Source organism: Apostichopus japonicus, chromosome 8 (genome assembly GCF_037975245.1).
Source record: "Apostichopus japonicus isolate 1M-3 chromosome 8, ASM3797524v1, whole genome shotgun sequence".
NCBI classification, from domain to species: Eukaryota; Metazoa; Echinodermata; class Holothuroidea; order Aspidochirotida; family Stichopodidae; genus Apostichopus; species Apostichopus japonicus.
Genome location: NC_092568.1, coordinates 33515769 through 33531943, shown reverse-complemented (window position 1 = coordinate 33531943; position 16175 = coordinate 33515769). Strand labels below are relative to the sequence as shown.

The 16175-nt window shown below is 35.6% G+C and overlaps 1 protein-coding gene across 5 annotated transcripts in view; it reads right to left on the bottom strand.

Moving 5' to 3' along the window:
• Window positions 1–16175, bottom strand: part of LOC139971671 (uncharacterized) — a 58788-nt gene that overhangs the window by 34025 nt on the left and 8588 nt on the right. For 3 of the 5 annotated variants that reach the window (XM_071978338.1, XM_071978339.1, XM_071978340.1), the window contains one exon: window positions 7018–7074. The exons of the other annotated variants lie outside the window; for them this stretch is intronic. In XM_071978338.1, coding sequence (XP_071834439.1) covers window positions 7018–7074 — 57 coding nt within the window. The remainder of the gene's footprint in view (window positions 1–7017; window positions 7075–16175) is intronic. 5 annotated transcript variants of the gene reach the window in all.

The following is a 16175-nucleotide window of genomic DNA, read 5'->3' as shown; positions in this document are numbered from 1 at the left end:
TCTACGACTGCCTGTGTTCGTAACAACACCATCTTAACAAACTAGTCACTCTCTCGCTCAAGCCTGTAGACAGTACAACAAGCAACCCAGCAAACTAACAAACTGTCAGTCTGTGAGATACTGCGTATCAAATTAGTCCCGTCATTGAGTCTATAATTATAAGCAACCATCACAAATTTCAGATCAACCCATTACCTACTGTATTATAAATATATGTTTTCACCTTATTTCATTATAAGCAACCATCACAAATTTCAGATCAACCCATTACCTACTATATATGTTTTCAACTTATTTCTTGGCCCAGTGTGATGTCCAAAGGACAGATTCAAATTTATTTACTGTACCAAATTCCTGAAATTCTATGTCAAAGTGTGGTAAACTTCCTTTTCTTTGAGACCCAATACAAACACAGTTTCACGCAGAACGTGAAACTTGTTCTACTTGAATGCTGTTAGAGTAGGAAGTGCATGTATACACATCATTGATTATTTTTCATGATATGATACACAGTAGCGACTATGGCCAGTAACATTGCTACAGTATATAGTAACTGTTGAACTTGAGTACCAGTGTACTGTTCTTTACTGTAGATACCTAACATATGACTATACTGTATATATAGCAATTGCTAATGGAAGTTATACTTGTGCGTTGTTGTATCTGACATATATATTTAACCTTGCTTTACACGTAATGTAAAATTTCACAGTACAGTGTGGCGCCACCATGAACATACACTGGTGTGCCCCCTGCACTCCACTCCACCCCACCTCCCCCCCCACCCCATGCCCAATATCAAACCTATGTCAATTAGAGTCTCTATCTACAGTTTCTATAGTTTCAAACCTATCAGCTGTTGATTCTGCATTACATGTATATTGTGAGACTTAAAAGGATCAGAACCAGCAGGAACCAAAACTAATCACACGTACCATTGTCACGGTGCTGACACGGTGCTGACAAACACCATTGTCACGGTGCTGACAAACACCATTGTCACGGTGCTGCTATGCAGGACCATGGTATCTACGGGCGTGGGTGCGATCATGTTAAAGGGATCTCGACTAACGTCTCACATTTTAACACTTATTCGACTCTCGGAGACAACAATGATTGCACTTTTTGACCTCGATGCTTCTCTACCAACGTACACTTCCACTTTCAACTAAAACACGTACTATATATATATAAGTAATAAACCCAGACTTGTAGTACTTCCTCAACACACCATTTGCTCATCATACTTTAGTGAAATAAACTTTATTACTTTCTGGGGTATAACATTCATAGATCATCGATCAGAGCATATATATGAAAGCAGTATATATCATATTCCCTGCAGACCAAGTTGTGAATATTTACAATTTGCAAGCAGTTTTTACAGCCCTGGAGTAAATTTACCAGACCAAAGGAAACAAGGAGAGGGAACAATTTAAATTTCAACATGGTCAATATATTAACTCTTAAGAAAATTCAATCTAACTGCTTCGTCTGTCCATAGCGCAGCCATAGATGTTGTTTACCTGATTTATTGTAACAACTCATAAGCCCTGCATCACACAGTGTGTAATATTATACAACTATGTATGATAAACTTTTGTCCTTTTAAATTCCAAAAACCAATGTGTCTAAATTTTATCTTGTGCAGTATGTGCAATCAAAGCTGTAATAAACTCTTTCACATATAACAGTTTCAATGTAGACAACAGCCCCCCCCCCCCAAAAAAAAAGAGACAAATAACAAGAATATAATTTATAATATAGAAAAAGAAGACCAAAAACATCCTATTATATAAACCATTTAAATTCCTATTCTGAAAATATCACACTGACATTTCAAGAGATCAATCTTTATTTCTCTTTTTATTGAAAACTTTTTGCAGAATAGAACAGTTCTAAGGTTTATAAGTATTTCATATGCTTATTATTTTCTTTACATAATCTTTTCCATACCCTCATAGATTTCCCAAATCTCAACAATTAAAGACCTAGTCCCTATATGCACTAAAAACTTTTAAAAAGGTTTATAACAGAAAGCCAGTTGGTTTTGTGATTCCTTGCCATACCATTTGCTCAAATTTTCAATTAATTAATGTGGAGTTAAAGTTTGTCCCACGATTAAATGAGAACCAGGAAAGATCAGAGATTACCAGCTTTTTATTTGTGACACTCCTTTGTGGGCATCAACTATAAGAAACAATCTTCCATTCATGGTTTCAGGTGCAGTATATACCCCTGCAATCTAGCATGACTAATAGCAAATATAACACTTCTGTGACATAAAAAAAAATTGACTGTCATATGACATGTGTGACCTTCAAAAACTGGGAAAGCAGACCTTGATGTCAGCAAAAAAAACAAAAAAATGTGGAAAAGGATTAAGTGAGTAGAGGGCAAGGTCTCTGGGTTACCATTAAAGGCATATTAGAGGTCGAGCAAACCAGAGAAGAAATCAATCACATTGTTAGATGTTGGAGTGGTTTAATAGGTTGAGAAGGATTCAATCACATTGTTAAATATTGGAGTGGTTTAATAGGTTGAGAAGGATTCAATCACATTGTTAAATATTGGAGGGCAGGTCCAAGCTATTGTATCCCTAGAAGCCAAATTTCAAACTTTACTAATGCACCCTAAATGTGGTGTCATGTTAAAGCTGAATTATTGAAGTTTCAGATTTTCATAATTTTTTAAATTTTTTTTGCCTATTCGAACAATTACAGCCAGCTAATTTGCATAAATTCAAGTTGCAGTGTGACGTACGGGACATTTGGAATCCTATTTCCCTGCCAGCAATATGAACTTATTGAATATAAGTTATGTGGGACATGATACACCCTTCCTTCCAATAATTTTGACATATTATGTTTGGGGGTTCATCAATTAAATATGCTAATTAGCTAGTGTCCAAATACTGATGTCCCGTACGTCACAATTTTCAGCACTTTTTTCAAGTTTTGATATGGACGAACAATTTTTTTTTGGTGATATTCTGTAAAGTTCTAATTAAGAACATTGTTCAACAAAATCCATCCCAAAAAAATTGAAAAAATATTCACAGCAAATCTAATTATCAAAATTAAAAATGTGACGTACAGGACAAAATGTGACGTACAGGACATAGTGTGGGGGAAACCCTGTATTTATACATAATAAACATGCATGGGCTTCAATGGGGACCTCTACTGGAAACCTTCCAATGCTTACCAATTTATTTTGTTGAAAGATGGTAGTTGCAACTTATAATACCTGCATGCCTGAAGAGCACAACATGGCTTCAAATAAACCATTGACTGATGACCACCAACAGCCCAGGTGTTGTTCAATATACTATCGGGAAGTCAATTGTGTGTGTGTGTGGGATACAGAATCATCTACAATGCTATTCAACATTGACGTTGAATGAGGACGACTTCAAGAATGTTGAGTTTGCATTTCAACATTTCGTAGGCCTATTGTGAAGTGTGACTATCATGACTGTGCAACAATGTTCTTGCGTCCTGAACTTAGATAGTAGACATTGAGATTTTTAGTTACAAGTGTAGAGTTTTGCTCGCCCAATTTTTGCAGAGGACAATCACTCATGAGTTTGTTCAATAATCAGTATTAGGTCTATAGAGTTTTCTTTGTTGTACTAGTTTCATAGATGGACATTACATTGACATTACTGTGGACATTTTGATATGTTTTGAATGGGATGGATCATATTTCAACTTGAGGGTTAATAGTGGGGAGTATGATACAGTGTTGTACAGTATACAATATACCAAAACAGTTTTGCACCAAAACTTTGCATCTTGAATCATTTGTGGTCTAACAAAGCTAGAATTGATGTTATGAGTATTTGGTCTGGTAACCAGTATTAGGTCTATAGAGTTTTCTTTGTTGTACTAGATTCATAGATGGACATTATGTGGACGTTACTGTGGACATTTTGATATGTTTTGAATGGGATGGATCATATTTCAACTTGAGGGTCAGTAGTGGGGAGTATGATACAGTGTTGTAAAGTAAATACCAAAACAGTTTTGCACCAAACCTTTGTATCTTGAATCATTTGTGTTCTAACAAAGCTAGAATTGATGTTATGAGTATTTGGTCTGGTAACCAGTATTAGTTCTATAGAGTTTTCTTTGTTGTACTAGTTTCATAGATGGACATTACGTGGACGTTACCTCAGACATTTTGGTATGTTTTGAATGGGATATGGATCATATTTCAACTTGAGGGTCAATAGTGGGGAGTATGATACAGTGTTGTACAGTATATACTGGAAACAGTTTTGCACCAAAACTTGCATCTTGAATCATTTGTGGTCTAACAAAGCTAGAATTGATGTTATGATGAGTATTTGGTCTGGTAACCAGTATTAGGTCTATAGAGTTTTCTTTGTTGTACTAGTTTCATAGATAAACATTATGTGGATGTTACTGTGGACATTTTGGTATGTTTTGAATGGGATGGATCATATTTCAACTTGAGGGTCAATAGTGTGGAGTATGATACAGTGTTGTACAGTATATACCGAGACAGTTTTGCACCAAAACTTGCATCTTGGATCATTTGTGGTCTAACAAAGCTAAAATTGATGTTATGAGTATTTGATGAATGTGTAGAGTAGATTTATACTTTACGCATTCCATGTTTTATGTAGTGGAATGATCTCACAAGTACAGTCACTGCTCTTTTCGATCCCCGAAAGAAGGAAATATGGCATTAAATTACCAATGACATTGTTCTGGCATATCCAAATTAATGTTTTTATGTAGAAATCAGCTTGTTATGGTATATTCATGAATAAAAATATGAGTTTTCATAGTCAATTTTTATTTGGACAAATTGTCCCGTACGTCACATGTCCCGTACGTCACAGGACAATTTTCGTTTGTGTAATCACTGAACTGGAATGGCTTCATATTTTTTTCTAATATGTTACAGCTTAGCCCTTGGAAGGTTAGGCTATTCATTAGTTATAACAGCTTGATCACTGCCCTCCTAATTTCAGAGGGATTTCAGCATTGCTCTTTAGCAAAAAAAACACAAAATTCTCTGGTCCCGTACGTCACACTGTACATTAATTAAGATGGGACCTAATTAAAGCAAGTGTAAGAAATCTTCATGAGTTTGTAATAAAGTAGCAGCAATAACAAATATGAAAACCTGAAAAAGTTTCTGGAAAATTTTATAACTTTTAGACACACTTAAGTCTCTGAAATGTCCCGTACGTCACAGTGCAAATAGCTTGGACCTGCCCTGGAGTGGTTTAATAGGTTGAGAAGAAATCAATCACATTGTTAGATGTTGGAGTGGTTTAATAGGTTGAGAAGGATTCAATCACATTGTTAAATATTGGAGTGGTTTAATAGGTTGAGAAGGATTCATTCACATTGTTAAATATTGGAGTGGTTTAATAGGTTGAGAAGGATTCAATCACATTGTTAAATATTGGAGTGGTTTAATAGGTTGAGAAGAAATCAATCACATTGTTAAATATTGGAGTGGTATAATAGGTTGAGAAGGATTCAATCACATTGTTAAATATTGGAGTGGTTTAATAGGTTGAGAAGAAATCAATCACATTGTTAGATGTTGGAGTGGTTTAATAGGTTGAGAAGGATTCAATCACATTGTTAAATATTGGAGTGGTTTAATAGGTTGAGAAGGATTCAATCACATTGTTAAATATTGGAGTGGTTTAATAGGTTGAGAAGAAATCAATCACATTGTTAAATATTGGAGTGGTTTAATAGGTTGAGAAGGATTCAATCACATTGTTAAATATTGGAGTGGTTTAATAGGTTGAGAAGAAATCAATCACATTGTTAGATGTTGGAGTGGTTTAACAGGTTGAGAAGGAATCAATCACATTGTTTAAATATTGGAGTGGTTTAATAGGTTGAGAAGAAATCAATCACATTGTTAGATGTTGAAGTGGTTTAATAGGTTGAGAAGGATTCAATCACATTGTTAAATATTGGAGTGGTTTAATAGGTTGAGAAGAAATCAATCACATTGTTAGATGTTGGAGTGGTTTAATAGGTTGAGAAGAAATCAATCACATTGTTAGATGTTGGAGTGGTTTAATAGGTTGAGAAGGATTCAATCACATTGTTAAATATTGGAGTGGTTTAATAGGTTGAGAAGAAATCAATCACATTGTTAGATGTTGGAGTGGTTTAATAGGTTGAGAAGGATTCAATCACATTGTTAAATATTGGAGTGGTTTAATAGGTTGAGAAGAAATCAATCACATTGTTAAATATTGGAGTGGTTTAATAGGTTGAGAAGGATTCAATCACATTGTTAAATATTGGAGTGGTTTAATAGGTTGAGAAGAAATCAATCACATTGTTAGATGTTGGAGTGGTTTAATAGGTTGAGAAGGATTCAATCACATTGTTAAATATTGGAGTGGTTTAATAGGTTGAGAAGGATTCAATCACATTGTTAAATATTGGAGTGGTTAAATAGGTTGAGAAGGAATCAATCACATTGTTAAATATTGGAGTGGTTTAATAGGTTGAGAAGGATTCAATCACATTGTTAAATATTGGAGTGGTTTAATAGGTTGAGAAGGATTCAATCACATTGTTAAATATTGGAGTGGTTTAATAGGTTGAGAAGGATTCAATCACATTGTTAGATATTGGAGTGGTTTAATAGGTTGAGAAGGATTCAATCACATTGTTAAATATTGGAGTGGTTTAATAGGTTGAGAAGGATTCAATCACATTGTTAAATATTGGAGTGGTTTAATAGGTTGAGAAGGAATCAATCACATTGTTAAATATTGGAGTGGTTTAATAGGTTGAGAAGGATTCAATCACATTGTTAAATATTGGAGTGGTTTAATAGGTTGAGAAGGAATCAATCACATTGTTAAATATTGGAGTGGTTTAATAGGTTGAGAAGGATTCAATCACATTGTTAAATATTGGAGTGGTTAAATAGGATGCAGTCTCCGGATCTCAGGCAGCGGTGGTCTCTACAGGCAGAAAAGAGAGTTAATAATCTTACCAAACCGATGAAGGTGTTCCTCATCATCCAGAATAATATCATCTATCAAACTCTCACCTAAAATGAAAATCACATGAACAACCTGTACATACATCAATCACAAACTGGTGCAAAAATATTCAATCATGAAACAAAGGTTTTTTATATTTGTTTTATACTGTAGTTGAAACTTTAAAGCAAAGCATTTGCTCGTGGTGAAGTTTCTTCGTTGCACTTGTCAAGGGGACATTAACCCATTCATCGTCATTACAGTAGCTTACATGACAATGTTCTTCGTTATAACCCCTTCCCCGCCCCCCCCCCCCCCCCAACCAGACGGCTAAGGAAACTCATGCTCCGTTTGGGAGATATTCTGGGGCTGCCATGTTTTGCGGTAAATCTGTGATGTCATAGTGCCAAGTAAAGAAAATCCTTACAACTGAAACACATGGTTGCTATGGTGACTTCATCAGACTTGATCAAGTCTTCTGCATTGTGTGTGTGTGTGTGATAATTAAAACTGATAGATCTGGTAAATGGGAATAAGATTTCTTGCAGCTGTTTTGTAAAGTTGTTGGTCACTGAAAGTGTATCTCTACCGTATATACCGTCCTTAGACCAATCACGATGCTTTGGTTTGTGTCTCCTAATATTATAATCGTTTCCTTTAGTTTGTTATTCTCTTACCATACTTTCAAGGTAAACCAGTGTTGACATTGGAACCAATGTCATGTTTAAAGACCTTCAATATTTTAGATTCAGAATTTGCAAAACCCATCTCCATCATAGAAAACAAAAAGTCACCCAGGAAAGTTAACCTGGGCATGAAAAACCACACTACCGAACGACTGATCCGCTCTCAACCCCAGTCCCCTTGCATCGGGACTGTGACTGTGATCATCGTCAGGTGTGTATCACGATTCCCCTCGAAGGGGAACATCATGCTACACATGATCTTTAATAGCCAATAGGCATATATATGTATACATGTGCTAGCAAGGGTAGCATACAGCATATTTACTTTTAGAGCTCAGAACGGCAGAGCCAAAGTTGCGCCACTAGAGCCGCAGTACTAAAGAAAACCAAAAAAATAAGGTCATGATGTTTTGTTAAAAGTAAGGTGGTGTATTACAAAGAAGGTAAAGAATGCATACGTTTCCAGGAATGAAAGAGTCCTCATTTATGAAAGCAATGGACAAGGAGTTACTTCCGTGACCTGTAAGAGTACTTTACAACAAGATCAAAAGAGATGTTTAAAGTACTGGGCTGTACAGTATTCTGTACAAAGTCACTGGCTTATGGTTATTATGTCCTGCCATATTTATAACTACTGTAGTACAAGCTACATATGGTAATGACACAGTTCCGTTGACTTTTCAGACATTTTAAGACATACAGTAAGAGATGGTATTGTACTGCTCTGCTGTACGGTATGTTATATGTCTCCATATGGTGTCGAAATTATATAAGATGATAGAATAAGTTTAGCAGTTAATGCTTTAATTGCAGCAGTTGTCATTGAATTCTGCATCCATAGTGTACAGTATGTGTTGCAAAAAGTTAGCAAAACAAAAAAACAAAAGAAAATAAGTAGTTTAAAGTGAAATTTCAAATATTTCAGCCAGTAGTTAGTATATACTTTTCAAATTAATTAAAATATTACTTAAAATATTTATTTTTTACAAACACATGGCACCTCTTTCAAAAGGTTCACTCTATAGGCAAGGTACGGCAAGAGTGCTGAGGTTGTGGGGAGACAGGTAAGCAATTTTCACCCTCAGCTAATTAATTACAGTTACTTACAGGGCTAAAGTTGGTTACAACTTACAACAAGACCAATCATTAATAAAAAATGTTAGCCATTTCCTTTAATCTTTTAATCTTAATCTCTGTATCCTTCATGTAGTCAAATGGACACTCATGCTGTGTATTAAAATGTGTGACACTACGGTATGGCTAAGTTTGGGGGTGCATCTTTATTCACCGACTAAACATGACACATAAACTGTCACAATGATTTTAAAACAACCAAATGCTGTCAAATCAAAAAGGAAGGTTGAACAGTTTCCGGGAAGTTACAGCCTATTTACCTTCTGTGATACTAAGACTGCTGAGTGTTAATATTTAATTTCTTTTTGAGTCTGTCCTAATCTAGGGATTAAAGTCATCATTAAGGCTTGTAATATATTATACTGGTGCTGTGGATGAGTGGATAAAGGCATTGGCATTTGAAGGCTCAATTGAGGCTTAGCAATCGGGAGGTTTTGGCTTCGATACCTGGCCGGGGTCATACCTGGCCAGGATTTTAAGCTCAGTGGTTAACGCCGGTGCCTTTCAATCATAAGGTCCCGAGTTCGAGTCACTCCAAGATTAATGTATGTCGTCCAGTTACAGAGTTGTTGACAATTCATAATCATGGACGTTACATATGAATCTAAGAGACTGACTTTCATTAGCTTGCGGCTTTGATAAGCCAATGAGGCTTCTTCGCGAGTTCCTGCTTGCAGGAGGATGTAAAATACATTCATACATACATAGTAAGGTGGGTTTATCATCGAAATGACTTCCTTAATTGGAAAGATTCCAAATGTCAGTTAAATGTTGAATAGGAAGGCACCTACTGTAACCTGAATGTTGTAGTCCATATTAGCGCCTTTCACATATTCGCGGTCGCTTTAAGCGTCATGCAAAGTAACTGCCTGATTATTATGATTACATTATTATTAAAATGCAAAAGAAAGTAAATAAATTTATGATGTTAAGACATTGGAGCAGTGAGGAACCAACAGGAACTCAGGGTTGTCAAAACACTAAAGAACTGCACAAACCAAAATGGTTTTGAAAATTGACTTTTAAATTAACTTTTGGTCATTTATAGCTCTAACTCTTTTTTCTCACTCTTTCAGACTACTGTACAGTACTTAGTTAAAGAAACAAATAGTTGACAGTGTATGTTCATAATATTGTGCGATACATTATGTTAAACTGACAGATTTCTGAAAGTACTTTTCATTCCATAAATAACAATTTTTGGAAAATGTCAAGTTCAAATGACTTTGATAACGGCTAGGAGAGCCTGGTCTCAGGTTTAAACTGAGGTGGCTTTATTACATTAGATCCGGATCTGATCTCCTGCTCAGGATCAGATCCTTGCTCGAGTTCAATCTGGATCTGATCCTCCGATTTTAGATCCTGGCAATGAGGGGGGGGGAGGATCAGACCCCCAGCAAGAGATCATGCGTGTAGGATCAACGGTGACCCAAGATCATCGCTGACCTTTATGCGTTATATGCAACGACAAACTTCCTCTTGGGAACTTCACAGTGCAGTTGAGCACGTAGTGCTGCATATATAACCAGTGTGTAAACTGAAGTAGTCTGGAAGCCACTTAATCCACTTAAGCACTCGCCCCTGTGCAGGAGGAGGGATCACAGTAGCAGCTAAATTCACACGGGATCAAGCATGTTATGGTTGATACCGGTGATATGATTACCTGATAAGATCAGGGAGATCGGTTCCGGGTCTAGTGTAAAGGCACCATAAGTTCACTGTATTATCAACAAACAAGTTGTCAGGTCGACAGGATATATTCTGTATGAACTGTGACAAAAACAATAAATAAAAATTATCAGGGAGACATGGGGTTTTCACTATATAGACCAAACGAACGTACTGTACAAATAGCCAATCGGAATACAGTACATTGCAGTTGTTTTGAATATCTTGGCAATTTAACGAGGAACATTGATGGGGAACATGTTTAACCCATGACAGGAACTAATAATGGTGATCGATTTGGCCTTGCATAGTGCCTTTGGAAGGTGCCAAAATTTCTGTAATAATAGAAGACATCAACAATAAGTTGCCACACATTATTCAGAGTGTACAGTATGTAAATGCTATGCAACAGTAGAGGTTTATTTGCCATCCTGATGGATACCACTGAGCATCTGTCCTGATACTTAATTTCAAATAGTAAAGTAAAAATGCAAGGAGTAATTAATCCAGTTTTGCATCTACCTGTAGCAAAATGCTATGCAAAATGGTTAAATTGCATATCAGTGTTAAGATACATACAGTATGTATTTGTATGTATTGTATGTATATTAGATCCTCCTGCAAGCAGGAACTCGCGAAGAAGCCATCATTGGCTTATCAAAGCCGCAACCTGACCGAAGTAAGTCTCTTAGATTCATATTTAACAACTATGATTATGAACTGTCAGTTGTCAACAACTCTGTGACTGGACGACATACATTCATCTTGGAGTGACTCGAACTCGGGATCTTATGATTGAAAGGCACCAGCGTTAACCAGTGTAATGAGCTAATACTCCAAGATGCCATCTAAGTCTTCTAAGATGTGTCAGGGAATAATTTATCCAGTATCGCATCACAAAATGCTATGCAAAATTGTCAGGGTGCTATATGCAAGTCCAAAGATGCACATTGTAGCCGTATCATTTACTGTACACAAGAACCAATAAAGAGACAAAAACTCAGTAAGTTTCAAGATTACTATGTACAGTACGTGTACTGTACAGTAAACACACTTTTGAAGACTAACTAGTATACTTTTACTACATGTCTGTAAAAGTATAACTTATATAGTAGTATATATATACTACCTGTATACTTTTGCGATATTTGCTGACAAACAACTGCTTTAGTGTTGTTTTTGATAGGTTAGGCTATTTTTCAAAAGCAGATTATGTGAAGTACTAGCTTGTAGCCGAGTATTTTGCAACTTTGAGCGAGATTTATCGAACTTCCAAAGTGTAATCACAACTTCTGGCGATTAATCAATTACGACTATCAGCACTGGTATGTACAGGTATTGAAACCATGGTATTTTATAAGCTCTAGACAAAACCCTGAGCACTCAAAACTGTGAAACTTGAAAACTCAGTTATTCCTTGAAATGTCAAGAAATATATTTTCAATTTGCATTGTAAGTACTTGAGTGTATGTGATTTAGTTTACTATATAATAATAATTATTATGATAATAATAATAATAATGATAATAATAATAATAATATTAATAATTATAATAATATTATTAATATTAATATTAATAATTATAATAATAATAATTATAATAATGTATTTGCATGTCCATTCAAGCCTTTGGCTGTGCCTCTTCATGATTCATTGGTGACTGTGAGTTATATTATTATTATATTAGTATTACCTTATGTTCTATTTTCATTCTGTAACAGAAAGCAGATTTCGAATAAATGGAGGGCCAAAAAAAAAAAATAATAATAAGAACAAAAACCATAATAAAAGTAATAATAATGAGGTGCTTGATATAGCACAGAAATTCCAAGAATGGCCTCTAGGCACTTAACACAAGAATGCAACATATCAGAATAAGTACAAAGAGTAGAAAAAACACAATGAAAATTTTTTTAAAAGAACTACAAAAGGACCAAATAAGTATGATGTACATGACAAGCGTGAATGCAACAAAAAAGTGGAGGATTGAATGGAATATTTAATCACTAGCTTATTAAACAGGACTTTGGTGAAAACTTAAAAGGGTGTACGCCTTAAAGTACTTAGTGTAATTATTAATATAAGTTGTAATCTTACTTTAAGTCAGATTAATAATTAAATATTTATACTTGTGTGGTAGGCTTGGAAAAGTCGCCAACCATATTGAAAATTGAAGGCTAGATAAATTTATCAAATCAGAAAATGCATCCAGTATCAAATGTGATTTCACAATCTGGATGATTCATCCCCATGGGGGGGGGAGTCCTCCAGCCTTTAGAGAGAAGGTGCTGCGAGGGCGATATCATATCGGACCCAATGTGTGTGATCTATCTTGTTAACAGATCTTTTGAAATTGAATGCTTGTTAACAGATGGTACATATATGCTATATTATGTGCAGTAACCTATGTCAGGAGAACAGTTGAAATCACACACACAAACCAATTGGAAGCAGGACACCTATCTTAATGTGTTCAAGTTTTGAACACACCTAGAAGCAACCCTGAATTTCTTGCGAAGTGCTGTTTTTTAGCACGCCTGGAATCTTTTGAATGACAAGGCCTGAGACACACCAGGTCCATGTCTAATTCAAGGTTCCATTTATACAGTGCAGTTAGGCCGAACGAAAAAAGTAATTTGCAGAACACAGGTTTTAAGTACTTGAACATGATAAGACTGACTTGGAATGCTTTGTAACCATACATAGGATCTCTTCTCCAATAATAAATAAACATAACTAAATAATCAATAAATGAAATTGAAATTGTACTTAATACTAGCAACCGAGTCACTGTACCGTAACAAATCCGTCGTCAGAAAATACAGGTTTTTTGTCAAGTTTCGCAAAACTAGATATAGGACCGATATGACAACTCCCACTCTTGATTTAGGGCGAGGCCAGAGAACTCCATAGCTCAAGCAAACAGTCTTTGATAAATACTGTACCCTAACATACACTATAGTGTTACTGTATGCTATAGTTGTAATCAAAATACTAACTGGTTGTGTGATACTTTTAATTTCTCACATTCTATGCTTTTTAGCAGCTTCCTGCTCTTTGACTCAGTACAAACTTTGTTTGTATATATCTGGAATTTAGAACATTCTCCCCAAATTGCCTCGTTAACCCAAAACATTTAACCTCCATAATCTTTGGATCATGTATGGTAGGATCATATGCAAACAGGAACTGGGTAATAACCCCAGATGGTAGGGGCCATCGGTTCAGTGTTAAAAAGTTACCAAATTGAAGGACTATGTTATACTGTACCTACTGGAGTATGGGGAATGCACACTTTGTACAATGTCCTCTAGGTAAGAGAGGTAACACTATATAAGACACAGAACTGTAGGTAAAGCAAACAAACCACACTATACAAGTTACACTACCTACCTGTCTCCCCTCTCCTCCAGCACTTCCATCTACAGTACAGTGTATCGTACAGGGCTGATTGATTTCTCTGTTATTAATCAGATTGTATTACTATGAACAGTAATGCACTGCACCTCCTTCACAGTTACTGTTTACGTTCTCTTGTACATGTTGACACCTCTAGTGCAGGTCTCTCTGTAGTAAACATACTGTACAGTGAAGTTGTGTACGTTTTGGCAATTTGATAAGGAACAAGCCTCGAGAACATGTGCTGTCCTGCCAGGAACTGATAAAACTGGTGATCAATTTCACATTTCACATTAACGCTGTGCAGCAGGGGGGAGGAGGGGGGGTTGCACATATAAACTGTAGATCCTGATCGAATCCACTGAGCATATATTTTTTAGTATTTATTTCTAAATTTTTAACTGATTGGAAGTGTCTCTTACAAAAGAGTACATGTACCAGTGGATTGCAAACTAAACCAGTGTTGTATCCAAGGTGCAAGAGGGCTATTAGCATCATACAAAAGTTACTACACCACCATAGATGCATGTACCTGTGCTATACATTTACTTGTAAATTGACTGACAATTTCACATTTTTCTACTTGTTTTCTGATCTTTACAGATATTTGTAGCTTTAGAGATCCAAATCCCCCTCCCCTTCAATAAAAAAACAAAACAAAGGAACTGTTCTTGTTGACACAATTCAAATGGTAGAAGGAGAAGTCTGAGTGCAACTGACCAGAATAGTATAGAGAGAAAAAGACAACTGTACAGTGCTAAAAGCTCTTTCAAGTTCTATAGACACATCAGAGTAGACATGTAGTTGTTTGGAGGAGACAGGTAAGTGAGTACTGTAAATTGCTAAATTGTACAATATTTATTATTTTCTCATTACAGTACAGTGACTGAAGGATCGTACATATAATATTCACATTTCACTGCAAAACAACAATGTTGATTAAAATGCATCATGGAATTCCACGAATCGAAGTTTTTGAAATGTGTCATAAATTCTGTTCAGTATCATTTTCTGCCTTTCCTTAGCGTTTTGTTTTGTCTAAGCCAACGCAAAGTTATCAATCATTTTTTTTATTAACTACTTATTAGTTCCAGGTCTTTTTTTTGTTTAAATACTTATTAGTTCCAGTAAACACTGGCCTTTAAATGTGCACAATCAAACCGTAAAAGTAGCCAAACAAACTGGATGCTACAGTAGGACATTGTACCTCCAAAAAATGTCAGGGCTCCTTCAAATGTAAATTTTCTCGTATCACATCCACATACTGTACCGGGCAAAGTGAACAGTATGTACAGTACAGTTTATTTCCTTGTTTTCCAACATGTTTGGAAAGTTTAGTTTCCCTGAATTTCTTTGCACCAACCTGTGAACTCACTGTTCTACAAAACAGCTTACAGATAGACGGTTCGTGTACACTAGTGTACACTTACAGGAACTGTAACGATAAACAGGCCGTATGAATATGCAAAGGGTACAGTACATGTAAACTGTACGATGAATGGTGTTTGACACTCAATTTTTATTGCATGGTGGTCTATATATGAAGGTGCAAGGAAGGAATGGGGGTCGAACAGGGGTAGGGGAATGGGTGAGAGGGATTCAAGGAGATCGGTCTTTTTGCATGTGATTATATATAATGCAAGGTGAAGTGTTCTCTAAGAATTTGGTGACTATGGTCTCTAACTTGTAATGCACATTAAATGGATGTCTCAACCTCTTGTGGGGCTTGTGCAGGATGCACTAACATGAGTGGGGGAGGGCCTGGGGGTGGGAGGGGGTCCTGGATATAAATTTGGGAGATCTAACAAACTTAGATCACAGCTGCTACTAGTGATTTGCTTAAGCCATTTGTAACTTTTCATTTAACTCCTAACATGTAAATCAGAAAAGATGAGCAAATTATCAGTTGATATTTAAGAAAATTTTAAAAACACATCTTTTTAGTTTCTCAACGTGATTTTGTCACTTTCATATACTCGTGTTTTTATCTAGACTTTTACTTTTGTATAACTCTATTTTATGTGCTTATCCTTTGTTTTGTTTTTGCTCTGTTTTAAAATCTTCTCGTGTTTTAAGATTTTTGTGTTCGTATTTTACATAAGTCTGTTTAATTTTCGTTGATGTGTTTTCTAGACTTTTGATTCCTTTGATTTCTCTGTCTTTTTATGTTTCTATTTGTTTTAGGTTTTGTAAAGCGCCTACAGGCCTTTTGGTATTTGGCGCTATATTAAAAACTTATTTATTACTATTATTATATTACATTATGTGTTGTTTACAGATT